Genomic DNA, 20,887 nt, shown 5'->3' with positions numbered 1-20,887 from the left:
CTATTGGGATAATATAGTCTTAGAAGTCCTGAAGGAGTGGAATGAATAGCAGTTGAATAACCAAACATTTATGAGAAAACAATTATACTGTAGTACATTACTAACATACTATAATTTGAGGCAATTATACAGCAAAAGTATAGAGGACAAAAGGGAAGTTTTACACTATTTTATGTGCATACCCCGTCAGACTGATGAAATAATTATAATGGTAAAAATGTTTTTTATTGCTCACTGGAATGGAAACAAGCTATTTAATTTATTTAAATGACAAACTCACACTTAAGTCTTAAGGGGACACTTAGCAGATGAGTAAGGCTACAGTGGTTTAAATAATAAAAATTCTGCCATTGAGAAAAGGTCAGGATCATTTATAGTATTTTTTTCTGAACAAAAACAATACTCACCTGCAATTTGCTTGGGATCTGGCAATTTTCCACTTCCAGGTGCTTCTGATGGGTGCACACAACTGTAATTCATGCAGGTGAAAAGCGTGTCTATTTGAGATGTCTGGACATCTTCCGGAGAATACATAGGTAGGAATGCAACATCAATTGCAATCTCATGATTCAAACCTGTGAGTGAAAGATCACATGTTATTAATGTTCAAGCGGCTTAGAATATTTTGCTACTTTCAGTTTCCTGGTTTGATCCTAATGTGTACCTGATAGTTTAAGATCTTTAAAATCTGTTTACACACCGGGAACTAAACTCAAATAGATTTTGACAGGCTGTACCTTCTCACCAAGGTTGTTGTCTGACAATCAGAAGACCCATTTACATATCTTAGCTCTATACATTTTATCTCTGTATTAAGTTAAACCATTAAAGAGCAGAATTTATGGGTTATAAAGTAACATGTTAAAATGTACTATTTTGCGAAATTTATTTAGATATGCCTTATTGTTATAGGTGGTTATATAAATTAGAAGGTTATGGTAGGAATCAAGTATCTCAGAATATCCTTGCAAATCAAAACTAGTTGAAGACAAAAGCTCATTTGTAACTATGTTAATAATATAATAACTTTACATGGAAAATTTATACTTAAATTTTGTTTGAATTAAAAAATATTATTCCAATATTTAATATTTGTTTTCCCTGGAACAAAAGTGGTTGAGATTGAGGAAGTCTGAGTTTTTAATCATGGCCTGCTTTCTGCCCAGCCCGAGTGTGAGACTTGAAGCCATACAAGTTTTATTTAGCTCTTAAGTTGAATATGCAATCAAGTAAATAAAGAATGTCCTTTCTCCATGCCAGAAAGTTCAGGAAAAAATTACTGCCAAATGGTAATGAATTGGTTATCTTTATGAAGCCAGTGACACCTACATTCTTTTTTTTTTTTTTTGGTTTTTACGAGACAGGGTTTCTCTGCATTGTTTTGGAGGCTGTCAGTCCAGCCTGGCCGCGAACTCACAGAGATCCGCCTGCCTCTGCCTCCCGAGTGCGACACCTACATTCTTTACGAAGCTAGTGACACCTACATTCTATCCTTCCTTTAAAATTATTAAATGCCTCATCTTTCATCTCTAAATCATCCTTGAAAAGAGGTAAGATAACATTTATATAAAAATACAATACTTCTAACATCGACTCAATCTGGTGAGCAGAATGACAAATTTGTGTTCTTTATACCCTATTCTTGCTTTTAGCTGACTCACAGCCAAAGCTAATAAAAAGTGACAATTACCTATGAGTCAGCTGAGACTTACAGTCAATCTGCTTTAATCAATCTGTTGCATGTTAAAGGAGGAAAAAACATTCAGTCTCTGTGTTTCTTTATGACTCTTTGTTTCTGTTGTTACTTTATGTGACATATGGGAAATCTTGGCCTGAGCTTTGTTTCCTAGGTACTGAACTAAGTTTGATAAAGTACCTGACGATATCAAGCACCAGAGTCTAGTGAAGACCATCTGAAAAGTTAGATCTCTCATTATCCATCAATATTTATACCTTGTACTCCAATTATGCATATTTACATGTGAGGAAACAGAAAAGAAGGGGCAGAAGGGAATAATGGTGAAAAATAACACTGGTGAAAGTTAGGGCCCTTAGCACTAATACTATAAGTGGAAAGATCAACAAAGAGTAGTCCTATCCATCACGGGTAAAGGAAAGCTCTGTTAGTTCTCATTCTCATATCTCCCCAAATTTCTAAGGACTTGCTAGTGTTGAGAAGCCAACAATCTGAGCTTAATTTCAGAATTAGCACTTCTCCCATTTAGTTTGAGCCAAACAGACTCCCCCCTTGGACTTCTGTATGGGAGAGGGTGCTTAAATTTTAAGTTTAACCTCTATCTATATTTAATAAATGCATATAAATTATAAATAAATAGGTAAGTAAATACATTAAATTAATAGTATTCAAGAATAATAGAAGAGCAGTCCACCTACCTAGGATGGTTACTTCAAAATGTCCAAGGCTTCGGGCGCTCTGAAATTCATCAAGTTTGGGTGGCTTTTCTTCAGGAGGTATATATTTTGATGGTTGAGTATTATACTGCTTGGCAAGAAACTTTCCATACTCCAAAACAAATTTCCGTGGAATACTTTCAGGATAAACATGACTGTAATGTAGGTGGTCTCTCAAGCTAAACTTACTATCTTTCCACAGCTGACTCTCCCATCTATCATATGCTGATCTTCTGGACTTCCCTGTGGAACTAGCACTTGAACTTTCTTGGCCTGTTCAAAACACAATGAGACAGGCACAATGGGCCGTTAAACTAGATACATCGAGGCATTCACTATATTAAAGAATACAGATTAATGAGGAAAGAGTTAAGTAGCTTTAAAATGAAAACTGACTATCTAAAAGATAATTCTTATTAAAGTTAGGAAAGATGAGTCTGGAGTGATGGCTCAGTAGAGCAGATGACCTGGGTTCAATTCCCAGCACTCACATAGTGGCTTACAACTGTTCATAACTCCAGTTCCTGGGATCCAGCACCCTCTTCTGACCTATGCAAGCACCAGGCACATGTGTGTTGCAAATGAAATACATGCAGGTAAAACACCCATATACATAAAATATACACATCTTTTAAAAATGTACAAAAGTTTGAAAACATGTTCAGAAAGAATTAAATTTGTTTTCTAAATAAAGTTTTCTCCAAAATAATGATTGATGCAGTTTTCTCATTTGTTGGCATTATGGACATTTTAATCATCTTCTTTATGGTATTTCTATATTTTCCAAATTCTCTTGAATAAACATGTTCCCTTTATTTTATGTAATGCAACCATAGAGAAATTAAATTCATTGCAATGGTAATATTCATTCATTCATTCGTTTGTGTCAATAGCTTCAACTGTCAAGTTGATATAGCCCAGCATCATTTGAGGGCATCTCAAGTTGACTGCCCAGATCAAACTGCTCTGTAGCCATGTCTGTGAGAAATTACCATAGCTAACAATCGATATGCGATTATTCAGGCCACTGTAGCTATCACTGTAGCCTGATGCCACTCCTGGGCTGTAAGATAGCTTAGCAAGATCCAAAGCAGCATTCCTTCATGCTCTCTGCTTCAGTTCCTGCTTTCTGGTTCCTGCCTTGAGTTCCTGTGTTTGGCTTCCCTCCATGATAGACTCTCACATGTAAGCCAAATAAATCCTTTTGTTACCTAAGTTGCTTTTGGTTAGTGTTTTATCTCAGCAACAGAGAAGCACACTAGTATAGTTTGCATTTTATAGAGTCTCACATAGTCCAGGATTAACTCAATATGCAACTGAAGCTTGCCTTGAACCGCTGATCATTCTGCCTTGGGCTCCTGAGGGCTGTGCTTGCAGGTATGTGCTACACTCAGGTAATTATGAAAATTATTCATTATTGGTAGAAATCAAACCTAAAATAAAACCGTTAATTTCTGCTACAAGTGATCTGAACAAAATGCAGTTTTTTCTCAAATAACATTTCTCCTACAAACAAATTTTACATTTAGTGTGTATGATACTCCTTCCAGATGCAAATAATATATGCTAAAGGAGGAAGAAAATAAATTGAGATCAAAGATCTCAGGACTTGGGCTGTTAAAATGGCTCTGTGGGTAAGGGTGGTTGCTGTTGAGCCGGACAACCTGAGTTCAATCCCCCAGGACTCAACATGGTGTGAAGAGACAACTCTCACAAACTGTCCTTTGACTTCTACATGTGAGCTGTTTTGTGCACACCTGCACACACACAATCAAATGTTAAAAGGAAGTCTCTATTCTTATTCTTTATTTTAATTAGTTTGTGTGTACTATATGCATGAGTGCATACAGATACATGCATATAGAGGGTTTCAGGTTGAGTATTTTCCTACATTGCTTTTCACCTATCTTTCGAGGCAGGTTCTTTAACTGAACCTGAAACTTACTGATTGTATAGGCTGGCTGGGCAGCAACCTCCAGGTATCTGCCTGCTTCTGTCTCCATGGCAGTGAAATTACAGTATGTGCTCCTTTCCTTGTCTTTTTAAGTGGGTGCTAGGGATCTGAGCTCAGCTTGTCAGACTTGCAGGGTAAGTGCTTTGTTGAATGAACCATTTCCCTAGGCTCCTATTTATTATCTATGTACAATGCAACTGGTATGTTTAGTTTCTAAAGGAGAATGTAAGTTATCCCTTACACATTATGACATATGTTCAACAATTATTGTGTACCTATTGTGCTACGGAATTTGGTACAACTAATATTTTGATTGAATAACACAACTTTGGGAGTAAAAATGCATCCATGCTAAAATCAGAACAAAAAATAGATTAAAAAATACTCTCAAGCCAGGTGATGGCCCACACCTTTAATCCCAGTACTTGGGAGGCAGAGGCAGGCGGATCTCTGTGAGTTGGAGGCAAGCCTGGTCTGGTCTATAAAGCTACATAGAGAAACGCTGTCATGAAAAACCGAAAAAATAAAGACTCCTATATTGTCAGTTCTACTAAGACAAGTTATGGGCAACTGCACTTTGAAGTTAACCAAATTTGCCAAGTTGATTCTTTGTAATGCTTGTTGTCATGCTGTTGATTCCTGTCCTAGCATAAGAAACAAGGCTTCACCATGATTAATATACCACTCTTGGCATTTCAGATTTTATTCTTTATCAAAATCCATAAACCAACCACAGTGTTTGGTTTCTTTTGTTTTCTTTTTATTTTTTTGTGACAGGGTTTCTCTGTATTGTTTTGGAGGCTGTCCTGGAACTCACTCTGTAGACCAGGCTGGCCTGGAACTCACAGAGATCTGCCTGCCTCTGCCTCCCGAGTGCTGGGATTAAAGGCATGTGACACCAACGTCTGACCCTCAGTGATTGGTTTCTTAAGAGTAGCTGAAGATCTACTGAAAAAAATTACACATTAAAAGATAGCATTAAAAGGGAAGGTATAGAAATTGAATGAATACGTCAATTAATCAGGAACCTAAAACACTGCAGTGACACAAGAGTTATTTTAAATTCAAATCAAGCTGATAAATATTCCTATGATGATGACTGATAATAAAATGGGTAAACAAATGACCCACGCATGAAAAGAAAGGAATATACTCCAATCCAAGAAAACAGGCTTAAACCGAAGACTGAGAACTGATTTCATTTTTGTAAATTTCCTATAAATAAAACCCTTTTATTTAAACTAATGAAAGTATTTGGGGCAGCAGAAAGCAGTTGAGTATAGTGGCGCAAGCCTATAATCTTAGCATTTCAAACACTGAAAGCAGAGCCATGAGAATTGTGACTTAGAGACACAGGCGGGCTGTGTTAGTGAGACACTGTATAAAAGAAAAAGATGAACAGCAGCAATAACAAGTATCTACTCAATAACTCAAACCATACTGAACATTCCCACAGCATGAACAAGTCATTCTGTATTTTAATATTTTAAAAATCAACATTGATCTTACCTTATGGAAAGAATTAAATTATTGAGCTTGTCAGGAATAAGTCATGAACACACACACAAAATGCATTATTAGAGACTATAAGGGTATATACATGCTTTATGAAAATTCCCCTAAAACCATGCTTTATATTTTTATCTTACTAATTTCAGATTAAAATCTCCTACTTTAATTACATATTTCTAACAAATGAATATGAAATAAGTAAGACAACACTGGCATACACAAGGTTGTGAATAACCACATATCCAAGGACATTGGGAAAGAGACAAAATATATTCAAACTTCATGTTTTTCTAAAAATGAGATGAGGAATCTTAAACAAGAATTCTTTTATGTTTAGTTTTAACACTACTTGAATTACCATACAAAATACACATTCGTTAATCTTATGAAAAATAGAAAGATATGTCACTAAATAAATACAAAGTTATCTGTGGGCTGGAGAGATGGTTCAGTAGCTAGGACCATGGAGTGCTCTTGAAGAGGACCCAGGTTCATTTCCCAGAACTACACAGCAGCTCAAAATTGCCTGTAATTCCAGTCCTAGGGATCCACTGCAGACATACATGCAGGCAAGCCACCCATACACACAAAATAAAAATAATTTAAAAATAGTCATCCATAGTAAGAGTGTTAGGATAGAAGAGAGGGAACATGTATGAAAATTAAAGTTCTATAAATTTGTTTTCGTTGGTATAGTTGACTTTGGAACTATGTCAAAAATAAACTAAATAATAAAACAAGTATTATTTAAATATATTTAAAGAAATCAATCCTGAGCATTAAAATAAAAAAGTAAACTTAAATATCCACCCAGTTTGTAATAGAACCATACAGAAAGGAATATTACAAGTTATCAAACTATAATAGTGGAGTACACCATAAAAACAAAAGGATCTGCAAAGAAACACAGAACGTTATTCTGAGCCTCTGAAATTTGTGGTTGGTATTATAGTTTTGATATGCCTTTTTCCCAAAGGCTCAGGTGTTGAAGGCAGTTCTATTCACTGAGAGGTGACTGAATAATGAGGGCTCAGGTCTAACCAGTGGACCTATCACTTGGTGGATTTTCAGATATGCATACCCTTGATTGCCTGAGAAGTTTCACAGGTAAGTAAACACAATGATTTGTAGTTCTTGATTTGAATGATTTTATAGGAGTTTCTGGGTCAAGAGAGCAGGGAGTCATTTTCACAGGTCACCTCAGGCTGCTCACAGGAAGAAGAAGAACAGGGCCTGGATTCTTACAGTGGAATAGGTTTCCTTTATTTTAATATTGTGTGTGAAATTTATTTGCTGACTTGGATTGAAAGTTTAAATGTGAAATAATGTTTTGTCTTAACATTACCTAAATAAATACCTAGTAATCAATAAAGTAAGCAAGCACTTTTTCTGATTCTTCACCCTGCAGATGCTTAGAAATAACAACTAGACAAGTATATATTGAAACCTATAATGCCTTGACTGTAATTGCTAACTACTATAGCTCTGTGGGGAAATGACTGATTTCAATGTCCAGGGAAAGAGTGTTGAAGAGGAGTCTGTAAACATGCTGTAAAAAAACAACATTAAAATTCTGACACTTCCCCACTACTATCATACATCAATAAACTCATATGAACAGCATTAACATAAATGAAGAATTTCTGACCCACCAAATATGGCAGACTGTTACTAGTAATGATAGTGTTAAAAAAAAAAAACAAAGGAAGCAAAACAAAACCAAAGCAACGTAAAAAATCTACCTCACAAATGGTTACTTCTGGAGGATGCTTAGGATATGAATCATTATTTTGAAAACTGACAAAGAAAAATAGAAAGTACATTTTTATTCTTAAGTAAATGAACTACCTGTCCACATAATCAAGTAAGCAAGGAACTCTCTCTTTATGGAGCTATTTTCCTTCTCAGGCTATGCATACTGAAGGACACATAAAATTATGTGAACATTTGAACTCAAGCATTTATCATCAGGAGCTGACAGCATCAAGAAACAAGGAAACTTTATAACCCTCTAGAAAAGTGTAGATTGTTAAAGCTCCTGCTACCCCCCCCCCAAGTAGGTAACAAGAAACAAGGAAACCAAACAAAGTAGATGGATTCTCCCTTTTATGGTCTGCCCTAATCACATATCCACATGAGCAACATAAATGAACTCAGCAAATTGTGTGTGTGTGTGTGCGTGTGTGTGTGTACACATAATTAAACACTAAGAGGTTGTGGGTAGGGCACTTGAGAAGCTGGAGAGGAGAGAATAGGGTGGAAGTGGTGTAAATACAGTACTCATGTATGAAACTCCAAAAATATTAATTAAATAAAGGAAACATTGAATTGTGATGATTAAGCAGGAATTGTCAGAAGGGACTGGGTGAGAAACCTGGACAATGAGGGTTCAGAGCAATCAAGTGAACACTTTGTCAGGGTACAGACAACTTGAAAACAGCAGGAAGCTTTACTGGAGCTAACTTGGCTTTGCTCTGCCCCTCCTCAGGTATAGCAGTATTCTTGAAGAAGGAAGCCAGGATTCATCATGTGAGCTCCTGCTTCTGGACACCTTACTCACAAATTATGTAGCTTTCTTCTTTTTGTTTTCCTCCGGTTGTGTGTGGGGAATAGGATGTGTGAGCCCTTGAGTGTGTGCAGAGGCCAAAGGTCAACACCAGCTAGCTTCCTTTATTGCGCTCTACCTTAGCTTTTTTATTAAATTTTTTCACACAAGCTAGTTTGATAATAATCTTTGCCTCCCCCAACTCCTCCTAGAACACCTTTTCTTTCCTACCCACCTAACTTCATGTTTCTCTTTCGAAAACAAACAGAAAACATCAAAACCACAAAAAGTAAGCAAAATAAAGTCCTGAAAATCGGTTTTGATTTCCACCTTACTTTTTGAGATAGGTTCTCTCAGAAAACCTAGTCTATTTAGCTAGCCTGGTTGACCAGTGAGCTAAGGGTTATCTACCTGTGTCATTCTGCCCTGTCCCAAACACTGAGCTTATTGTTGTGCATTGCCACACCTCACTTATTGCCCCCCCCCTGCAATTCAAACACAGATCTCCATGCTTGTACAAGCACTTTACTCACTGAGCCATTTCCCAGCCCAATTTAGATCTCTTCTGACCTTCCAGGGCACACCTGAAGTACAATTCCAGTTTGTGTAACTTAAGGCCAGAAAAGCATGAAAACACTGTCAAGTGGACAAGGCACCTGCAGAAATCTGGAGCAAGAGATGGGAACTGAGATAAAAAAAATCAGTCGTCTAAGGTCACAAGGGAAAATCCAGTTTGAAATTTTGGTTTAGAAACTGGTGCATTCAAGTCGCACATGTACCCTAAGTAATTTGGAAGAGACTCCCTCCAAGTTGCAAATGGAGAAAAGCCCTAAGACCTTAACTTTCACTTGAGGTTGCTTCAGAGGCTTAGTGGAAGTCCAGTTAAGTACTGAAGGAGGGCCACAGCACAGAGCCAATCTGCTAAGGTTGGGGGAAGAGGTATTTCATTTTAGCTTCTGTTGTTCCAAGAAATGCTTGTCAGGACAATAGATGGACATAGTTCAGGAAAAGAGAATTCTGTAGCTACATGCAATGAGTTTCTACCAAAAATTGGAGGAAGTCACTAGACAAAGGGACATTTATAGTTTTCAGAAATAAAAAAACAGCAAACTTTATGAGAAAGAAAAAAACGGATTCCCATAGTCACTGCATCATAATATTCTAATGCTCAGTTTTCAATAAGAAGCCAAACCCTTACAAAGGATAAGGTGAATACAATATATTCAAAAAGTAAAAAGACAAAACAAAACAACCCCCCAAAACAAACAAACAAACAAAACACAAATGAACTATCACAGACAAGGCCCAGACACTCAAGTTCCAGTAAAAATATTTTTAAACAAATGGCTCAAATATGCTTTAAAAATGGAAAATTGAGAATGGTTAAAAAAGCTAAATATAAAAATAATAGCAGTTTAGGCAAAAATAAAAACTAAACCAGAGAAACAATACTTGAATCAAAGTCAAAATGTCAAAGAGAAAATAATCCATAATAATAAAACTGAAACAAATATCCATGAGAAAAAAACACTAACAGAAAAAGAATTCATTCCAGACCTTCAGTTGTGTTTCTAGAGAAGGCAGAAAGAGAATCAGCAAAATGGGAAGTTGATTAAGGAGCAAAAAGGAAAGGAAAAAGAGTTAAGAAATGCGGAGTCTAGGGAATTGGTGTGGCAACATTAATCTGACCAACACTGATATCTGAGTTATAAAGGAAGAGAAGGGAGGAGTTTCTGAAGAAAGAATGGCCCCAGATTTCACAATGAGACATATTACAAGAAAATGGATGAAAAGTGTCAGGCAGTGGTGGCACATGCCTTTAATCCCAGCACTTGGGAGGCAGAGGCAGATGGATCTCTGTGAGTTCAATACCAGCCTGGTCTACAAGAGCTAGTTCCAGGACAGCCTCCAAAGGCACACAGAAACCCTGTCTTGAAAAACCAAAAAAATAAAAAATGGATGAAAGGCATGGCAAAAGAAATATATACAAAAGCAAGCTGGGCGTTGGTGGAGCACGCGTTTAATGCCAGCGCTCGGGAGGCAGAGGCAGGCGGATCTCTGTGAGTTTGAATCCAGCCTGGTCTACAGAGCGAGTTCCAGGACAGCCTCCAAAACAATACAGAGAAACCGTGTCTCGAAAAACCAAAAAAAAAGAAAGAAAGAAAGAAGAAATATATACAAAAGCAGGAGAGAAGCAGTTTGGTAAGGACGAAAATGTTTTACAGTAGAATCCTCATAAAACACCCACAGGACCAAAAGGTAAAGTGGTGATCTAGAACACTGGGGAAAATGTTAAATAAGCATTCTATTTAGAGCAAATTTCCTTCAAGAATGAATGGGAGGTCAAGACATTGAAGAGGAATGGAAAATGAGGATTTGACATTTAACCCGCAAGACGTGCTAAAGGCCGTGCTTTAGGTGCACATGAAAGGACACAGAGCTATACAGCACCCTGATGTTACATCAAGAGTGAAGACCTTGGAAAGTTACCTTCATTGACAAATGTGTCAAAGTTCACATTGCTGTATTTCTAGTTTTTATGTCCAGTTTTTGTAGAAACATTTTGTTTATATTCTAACAAATAAAGCTTGCCTGAAGATCAGAGGGCAGAGCTAGCTACTAGTTAAACATAGAGGTCTGGACATTTGCACAGGCAGACAGGAAGTGATGTGGCTGGGTGAAGCGAGGAATATAAGGTGGGAGGAGACAGGAGTTCAGTCTCTTTTTGGCTGGGAAGTTGAGGATGTAAGGTGTGGCTGTGGTTTGCTTCTTTATCTCTCTGATCTTTCAGCATTTGCCCCAATATCTGACTCTGGGCTTTTATTATTAAGACCAATTATAACTCATGTTACAAGTCTTTAATTTTCTACATTAAATCAATCATGTTTGATATGTATAAGACATAATTAAATGTGATAGGACACATAATTCACATAGATGTAATCTGTGATGACAAGATAAATAGTGGGGGATAGGGAATTTAATCTTCATGGTAACCATAGGTGAAACAGTTTTCTGTATTTGTGACTTTCTACAATTATAGATCCAATCAACTTTGGATTAAAAGCATTTAAAAACAATTGTCTATAAGATACATGTACATACTCTTCTTGCTGCCCTTAGTCTGCAAACAATACAGGTTAATAGCCATGTACTGAGAAGTTATATTATACTAGGTATTACAAATAATCCAGATATAATTAAAGCATACAAGAAGATATGCCTAGGTTACAGTCAAATACTACAGCTTTTTATATAAGGGAATTGAACATATGAACATTTTGGTATCTGTAGGGAGTACTGGCATCAAAACTGTGCATATCCCAAAGGTGCAAATCTAGTTTCAAATACACACATACATGTACAGACAATGAAATAATAATCCAGATTGGTTTATATAAAAAAGCTACTTAAACACAGAGTAAGGAAGTGATGCAGGAAACGAGAAATAATCAAAGTATGATACATAGGAAACAAAAACGTCAAAAGTGTGCCCATCCTCAGTTATGAAATTAAGTATAAATCAAATGCCATAATCTAAGGGCAAAGCTTAGCAAATGGAGAAAATAACACAAGTATTTGCTCATTATACGGGACTCACTCTAGATATAAAGACAATGTAGGTTAAAAGCAAGGGGATAGCATTCATTTTGAATACTAACCAAATGAGAAATAGAGTAGCTGTTACTATCAGACAAAATAAACTGTAAGTCAACAACTCTTGTAAAGATAAAATAAATGATCTATTGGGAAGTCAACTCATCAAATTATGAAATAATTATAAACTTAAATGAAATAAAAAAGCAGATCACTCAAGCTCAAAAGGAAAGTATTAATGGAATTGAAGGGAAAATATTTTACACTGGTAGCTGGAGATTTCAGTACATCATCTTGAATCATTGCTAGAGCATCTAGCTAGGAGATGAACAAGAAAAATTATGATTAAACTACACTGAAAACCAAGCAGACCAGACATATATAGAACACTCCAAATCCCAAAAGTAAAGTACACATTCTTCTCAAGAATACATGAGACATTTCCCAGAAAAACCATATGCTAGGCCACAAAACACATCTCAGTAAGTTAAAAAATACTCCAAAATCTTCACTTTTCTAACTGCAACAGAATGAAGTTATAAACCAATAATGGAGAAAAAATAAGAGAATTCACAGATCTGTGAAAATGAAACAACAAAGTAATAAACAATAGGTCAAAGACAATTCAGAAATCAGACAATATTTTGAGGTGCATGAAACTGCAGTATGCAACCCAGGAAATGTGATGAGGTGATGATAGACTACCTATTGTAGATGCTGATAGCAAGAGTTTCCAAATCAATAACCAAACTTTGTGTTGTGAGGAATTAGGAAATAGTGTTTAGAGAAGATAAGCAATAGAGGATATATAAAACCTAAACTTTTCTTTGAAAATATCAAACTTACCTTGTTTATATGTGTGCATATGTGTTCACATGTATGTGCATGCATATATGCATGTGTGGAACCCAGAGGTCAATGCTGGGTATTTTCCTAATCATTACCTTTTCCACCCTAATTTTAATTATATTTTTATTGCTTGTGCGTGCGTGCGAGCATGCATGCGTGTGTGTGTGCGTGCATGCGTGTGTGTGTGTATATGTGTGTTTAGGGCTGAATTCTAGGGATTAGATTACCTATGGGGGGGTCTTCCCTTCAGAAGAGTGATTCTTTCTTTCTTTCTCTTAGTAGCCATTGCCTGCAATTCTTCATCTAGTGGTGGGACCTGCTGTAATTTCCCCCTACCCATGTTGAAATGCCAACTGTCCTTCTCTTACTGGCCTAGAATTTGACAGTTAGGCTAGGCTGGCCCGCCAGCAAACCCCAGGGATCCTCTTGTCTATACCTCTCAGGGATGGGTTTACAAGTACCTTGGGTCACACCTACCTGTTTTAAAAATTGTGTGCTGAGAATGAAAACCTTTCTCCACATGCTTGCATAACAAAGCACTTTATCAATTAAACTATCTCTTCAGTTCGAAAACTATCTTTAGATAGACTGGCCAAGCAAAAAGAGAAGTCACAAATGTTTAAACTCAGAGACAAAAGTGTTTTTCTTTAGAGAACTAATTAATATTGCAGTGGAATACTAGAAGTGATTATGTGTCAATAACTCAGGTAATAGAACAGATGCTGCCTAGGAACAAATAAATGGCTTGAGTTTACCCAGATGTAGACATTTTCAGCATACCTGTAACAATTAGAGATTTAACTAATAACCAAAACCTCATCAACAAGACAAGTACAGAAACAGATGGCTTCACTGGTGAACTCTATAAAACATTTAAAGCAGAACTGGGCTGAGGTATGACTCAGAGGAGTCCTTGGCTAGAATGTGAGAGGTCTTAGGCTTAGTTCCCAATATTGAAAAAAATAAGCACAATCTTCCAAAAGATTGTAAAACAGAAGATGGAAGAATACTTCCTTTCCCATTCTACAAGGCCAGTATTACCAATACCAAAGTCTGATAAAGGCACTTAAAAAGAAATCACATACACATATCCTTTAGGAATGTCTCTTAATATAGATGCAGAATCATGAAAAATATCAACAAAATCAGTTTCAAAGGAGTATTAACAAGATCCTATGCCACAACCAAGTAGGATTTATTTGAGAAATTTTCAAGTTGTTCAACATAAGAAAAGAAATATATCACATTAATTCAATGATGACAATACCACATAATTATCTCAAATGGTGTCAAAAGGCATTTAACAAAATCCAACGCCCACTCATGATAAAAGCACTTAGCAAACTATGAAAAGGTGGGAACTTACTTGAGATGACAATGGTAATTTATAAAAGAAAAAAGTAAAGGTCAATATATAATCCTTACTTAAAGGAGAAATAAGAAAGACTTCTCCCTTATCTATGGCTGTACTATCCTGAAAGTGCTAATCTCATATGAAAAAATTTTCTCAGTGATACTGCACAAAATAAGGTTGCTCACTTCCCTTATTGCTACTCAAAACTGTACTTTAAGAAAGAAAATGGGAAAAAGAGATGACTTAATGGAGAAATAAGAAAGACTTCTCCCTTATCTATGGCTCTACCATCATGAAAATGCTGAATCTTATATAAAAATTTTTCTCAGTGATCTTGCACAAAATAAGGTTGCTCACTTTCCTTATTGCTACTCAAAACTGTACTTCAAGAAAGAAAATGGGAAAGAGAGATGGAAAGAGTGAAAGAAAAAGAGAGTGCTGGTAAGGTGAAGGCACTTGTTACAAAACCTGACGACCTGAGTTCAGTCCCCAAGATCTACATCGTAGAAGGAGATACCTACTTTTAGAAGTTGTTGTCAGAGGTTGACACATGAACAGTGGCACACACACATGCCTCATTTACTCCCTATGAGTAAATAAATATAACACAAAATTTAAAGATTAAAAATAAAGGAAGAGATGGATGTCCTTAAGTTGGAAAGGGACAGTAAGATTGCCCTTATCGTCTTTCAGAAGATCGAGTTTCTATTCCCAGCACCCACATGGCAGCTAACAGCCATCTGTAACTCCAGTTCCAGGGGAATCAACAGCCTCTTCTGGCATGCATGCTGTGCACAGATTTACATGCTGGCCAAATTCCTGTCCATACACATAAAATTAAATAATCCTTTAAAACATTTCAAATGTCAACATTCTATTTCAGATTGGCTTCCCTATGTAAGACTCAAAATCTTTAAACAACAACAAAATTACCCTTACTTGCAGATTATATAATGCCATGTATAAGAATCTGTCAGAATCAAGAGAAAAGTAACTACAGCTACTAAAGTCATTTAGAAAGTTGGCAGGATATAGGACCAACACACATAAAAAAGCATATCTTGGAGATTCACATCCAGAACCCATGAAGACTTCAAAAAATTAGATACTCCAAATCAATTAACCAGAATCAATTATTGGGCAAATGAAGTGAGCAGCAATTCCCCAAACCAGTAAAAACAGGCAATATATGTGAAAATATATTCAATATCTTTACCTAACAGAGAATACAAATAAAATACACATGGAGATTCCATTTCACCCCACTCAAAATAGCTATCATTAAGAAAATAAACCAGTATTTATCCCTAGTGCATTAATGGACTTTGGGAACCCATTCCCCATGGAGAGATACTCCCTCAGCCTAGATACACAGGGAAGGGCCTAGGCCCTGCCCCAAATGATGTAACAGATTTTGATGATTCCCCATGGAAGGCTTCACCCTCCTTGGGTAGTGATGGAGGGGTGGATGGGGGATGGGACAGGGATCGGTGGGGGGCATGGGAGGATGGGAGGGAGAGGGAACTGGGATTGATATGTAAAATAAGATTGTTTCTAATTTAAATAAAATATTTTAAAAAGAGAAAAAAGAAAATAAAGCACACATATTTATGAAAATGGTAGGTAGGAAGGAACCCTTCTTTGGTAGGACTATAGTATAGCTGGTGTCAAACTCACTGAAGATGTTCATATTTTATGATTCAGCTATAACATTTCTAGGCATTTATCTGAAGGAATCTAACCCAGCATACAAGTGATACCTGTGAACCCATGATTATGTATCATCTACAAATTCATCTTTAAAGGGTTGATTGACTACAAACCTATCAGTTTGGGTCCCAAGTGAGATGGGTGTCCTCACATAAAGAGGAGTCTTGGACACACAGGTATGGATATATACACACAGTAGAACTAGCATAAAGACAGCACAACAACCATCCATAAGCCAAGAAGACAGACCTCAGGAGAAACTTAACCTACACCACAGCTTTTAGGCTCCAGACTGTGTGGAAACAAATGTCTGCTGTTCTAACCACAGAGTGTATGGAATTTCATTATTTCAAACCTTGCGAATTAACAAAGCTGCTTACTTCTGATGGATTTCTCAGTCCTTTCAATTGAGGAAAAAATGTGGATGCCTGAGGTTTTAACAGTGACTCATCATTTTTCCACTTTCAATTACAACACTATCTAGATTAAATTGGTTATATTTTCAAAATTATGTCTCCTTTCTTTTCTTGTGCTTCATTTTTATGACTACTACTATATATTCCTGCCCTTCATCATCACTTCCTGACTGGTTTTCTTCACATCTGTTTTCTATATAGACAACACAGTAAAGTCTTAAAATGAAAACAAAACCATGCTGTTCTGTTTATTATCTTCAAACTCTTTGTCTTGATGTCTAAATTTCAAGATTATTCATATAATATCATATGTCCTTCATTGACTTAGTCTTTTGACATTTCTATAGTCACTAGACTCTTTCCTGCCTCTTGCTTTATGCTGCAACACACCAAAACTCTAACAGTGCCCCAGACCTTAGTACAACTGACTCCATGGTGGAAATACCATTCAGACTGTGAAATTTAGCATGTAGACAGCACCACCTGACAAAATGAAAACAAAGGCCTAAACCATCAAAGTTTATAGTTCTGGAAAATTCTGTAAATGTACTAACCTTGCTTTTTAGCTTCTGTAATTATACTTCTGGTTAACTTCTTGTTAACTGAAATATGTCAACTCAGGATTTCTTTGTGCATAAAAGTTCACCCTAGGAAAGGCTTGGAGCTACACTGGGAACACAAACACCCAGTGTAGTTGCTGACTGGTTAATGAAGACTTTCAATTGGCTAAAACTTGTACCCATAACAAAAACACTTGGTTGTATTTTGAATAATGTATGAATTTTTTTCTTTCTGAACTTGTGCTACAACCGATCTTTGCCTATATGTCTGATAATTTGCCAAAACTCCACTGATATTTTATGAATTAATTAGGTATTACATGGACACAAGTCTCTCAGGTTTATTTTTCCTTTTATTAAATAAACAGAAAAATGGGTAAACAGAAACTAATGCATTATCAATATACTTATTAACCAGAATTACATATTTTATACATATGTTTTTCATAGCTGCTGAAGTATTTTAATGTTTTATATTTACTTTTTCTGTGGAAAATTTTCAAACATACTAAGACTGGCCTGCAAGCCTGTCAGTGGGACATCTTGATTAGCAATTGATTTAGGAAGAATCAGGTATCACCCTTAGGTAGGTGAGCCTGGGCCATATGGGAAAGGTACTGAATGACAGCAAGGAAGTGAGCTAGTAAGCAGCATTCCTTCCTCATCTCTGCTTCTTCAATTCCTGCCCCCAGGTGCTACTTCACTGGCTTACTCCCATGATGGATTGTAACCTGTAAGCTGAAATAATCCTACTCACACAAGTGTGAGGGTCAATTTCCAATTCTGTGAACCAAGTAAAGTGTGTGTGTGTGTGTGTGTGTGTGTGTGTGTGTGTGTGTGTGAACCCAGTGTTCCTATGGTGGTGAGGGAGGAAAAACAGGACACTCTTGGAACAGTCAAAACCCAGATAACCTCCCTGGTGTACATAGTGACAAATGACAAGGGATGCTGTCTCAAGGTGGAAGGTAAGGACTGATATTCAAAGTTCTGCTCTGAATTCCATGCGCAATAGCACATATGCATCAGTATGCACACTTATAAGTACACACCTGCGTGCACACACACACACACACAGATCATGCATAAACACAAAAATTCCAACATTTCATACCAGTTAACAATCAATAAAAACCATACCAAAAAAACTTTGGAACACTTTACTGACCCATGATATTTAAGAAGATAATATGGAACAGAATTACAGTCTCATAAAATTCACACCTAAAGACAAGATGGAGATAAAGGGCTAAAATTAAATTTTTAAAGCCATAGAGATGATTCCTAAGTTTCAGATTCCACTTAAAGCAAATAATTCTAATGACATTCTACCAGTACTAAATTGTATTATGAAATAACTTCAGAAACCAACCCTAATTTCAGTTGACCTAATAGCAAAGAAAGAAAATTAGACTTGCTTAGAACAATACATTTGATCTTGTCTCCCTTGAAAGCATCCTTTACGGCAAAATTAAAACAAAACAAAAGAAGCAAACAAACAAAAAACCAAAGACTTGCTTAGATTTACCTATTCTGACTGTCAATTTAAATAAAATCTATTTGACCATTCTCATGTTAAATAAAAAACTCTTATTTGCTGCTACCAAAGGAACAAACTTATAAATATCTTTCTGGTTACTTTTACTCTTAAAGATCATCATTAGGGCCAGCATTGATGGCACACGCCTTAAATCCCAGCACTTGGGAGGCAGAGGCAGGTGGATCTCTGTGATTTTGATACCTGCCTGGTCTACAAAGCTAGTTACAGGACAGTTTCCAAAGCCACAGAGAAACCTTGTCTCAAAAAAACAAAAAAAATTCATCATTAGTTAATTTATTGATACAAATGATCTTTATCTAGTAGTGGTATCAGGTAGCAGGAAAAAAATTCAAAGGGAACATTAAGACAAAAATGCTGATGAAAGTCACTTTTAAGGTAGAGAAAACCTGCATTCATTTTGTAGTGACACTAGTTACATTGTAAGAGTGTATACAAGAGCACCTCCAAATGGACAGAAGGATATATGCTGCTAAATGTGCTAAATGGGAGTTTATACTTTGTGGGCTTTTGTAGAACTTTAGAATATAAAAGATATTCAGCAAATACTGTTGGATAGTGATCAAATAATGTGACATTTGGATTTTTTAGTGAGATGAATAATACGACATAGATTCATATGGCAAAACTGGCTTTCTGAATACATCTAATTCTTTCAGTAGTTGATGTTTCTTGGAACATCACTCATAAGATGAGGTTAAAACATGCTAGGTATATAGATAGAAATATTTCTTTTAGTTGAAAAAGCAGCTCACTGTTTGCAGCAGACAGGATTGGGAACACACACTTATCACATGGCCATGGTCAGAAGGACTCTCTGATGAGATTGTGACCACTTCCCTTGCACACACACTTGTCCTTCTTCGTGAAGGTTTCAACCTTAACCTTCCTCTCTGCTTGCCAGTGTTTCTGCTCTGTGTCTGGGGTTAATCTATTCCTTCTAGCCAATATCGTACAATGCAATGCTTAAATATATCTATACAATGTATAATGATGAGATCAGGGTAACTGGAAGATCTATCACCTCATACACTTAGCATTTGTGTTTGAATCCATTTGTAAATACCCAATTAATGTCAACTATAGTTACTTTAATGAGTTATAGAACACTAGAAGCAATTCCTGTTAATTGTACAATGATACCTTATAAGCATTATATCTCCATGCTTGTATTCCTATTCCTAGAGTCTGGCAGCCATTATTATAGTCGAATGCAGTTTTCAGATATAACTAAACATTACTTTTCATGGTGACTTACACTAATATGAAACACTTTATCTTTTGCTAGTAGGAGCTGTAAAACAATACTGGTGAATAAAATAAAATACTCATGTGTATGCAACAGAGTTACACAAACTTTTGTAAAGAATAATAACAAAAACAGCAACATACGGTGGAAGGGACTTGGTGAGCGGTGGAAGGGACTTGGTGAGCGGTGGAAGGGACTTGGTGAGCGGTGGAAGGGACTTGGTGAGTGCTGTTTGCTTCCTTTAGTTTGTGCAGGAGAATGTGGCTGAGGCATAGGAACCCTGCAAAAGATTAAAAAATAAGATAACTACCAATTGTAAAAAATAGACTGATATTGGAGAAAAACCTTATTGAGTCTATTCAGAATTTATTTTAATTCAATACATTTCTTTAAGTAATATATTAAATATACAAATAATTACCAAATTTCCATACATAATATAGTTCAAACACACCAGTGGAGTTACATTTTATGGTAAAAGATAACATTTAACTTCATTATATATCAACTAAAGATGACCACACTTTTGTTCTGTTATCATGGGAATTTCAAAATGAGTTCTCATGTTTTCAACAGTTCTGTAAATCAACCTCTCCCATTCTACAACTTCACTTTCTACTTTGTTACTTCCATAGTACTTCAGATCTGCATTTATTTCATTCAGCAAGGAACAATTCTATGCCCTTTTTCTTCTGCACAATTAACTCTTATTTGCCCTTCAAATTTTAACTCAGTTATTATTTCCTATAGAATCTTCCCCTGATTTTTAGTTAGGGCTAACTTCTTTTCTATGCTAAAATAGTACCAGAATAAACAGAATCAAACAGTGTTGCTGGATGTTGTCCTCTGTGTACCACATCTTCTTTCATGGAGTGATGGGGCTGAAAGGGTCCTGCCCCTCCCCCAAAATCTATAAGCAGTTAACAGTTGCTAGGAAAGGGGAGGTTCAGTGGTGTAGCTGATTATAAGTTTCCCATGTTCCAGTAAATGACCCCTTATCTATGAGCCTGTAAATAATCCTAATTAAAATCACTGATTCAACAAACTAGGCCTGGAAAGAATCATTACTCTGGGATAGATAGTTATCTTCCCAGAAAAGTTCACCCAACACTTGGCACCTTAATACAGGACACAACAGAATTAAAAATGAGAAGTATCATTGCTCTGTTGTGGG

At 36.3% G+C, this 20,887-nt stretch overlaps 1 protein-coding gene across 1 annotated transcript in view; it reads right to left on the bottom strand.

Moving 5' to 3' along the window:
• Positions 1-20,887, bottom strand: part of Radx (RPA1 related single stranded DNA binding protein, X-linked) — a 56,972-nt gene that overhangs the window by 7,738 nt on the left and 28,347 nt on the right. Inside the window, exons 11-13 of the mRNA XM_013118160.3 lie at positions 19,857-19,993; positions 2,395-2,685; positions 408-575 (exon numbers count right to left, since the gene is read on the bottom strand). Of these exons, the coding sequence (XP_012973614.1) occupies positions 408-575; positions 2,395-2,685; positions 19,857-19,993 (596 nt within the window). The remainder of the gene's footprint in view (positions 1-407; positions 576-2,394; positions 2,686-19,856; positions 19,994-20,887) is intronic.

The sequence above is a fragment of the Mesocricetus auratus genome, unplaced genomic scaffold (assembly GCF_017639785.1).
Source record: "Mesocricetus auratus isolate SY011 unplaced genomic scaffold, BCM_Maur_2.0 Super-Scaffold_100003, whole genome shotgun sequence".
NCBI classification, from domain to species: Eukaryota; Metazoa; Chordata; class Mammalia; order Rodentia; family Cricetidae; genus Mesocricetus; species Mesocricetus auratus.
Note: the sequence above shows the minus strand (reverse complement) of the source record. Positions and strands in the feature narration are given on the sequence as shown.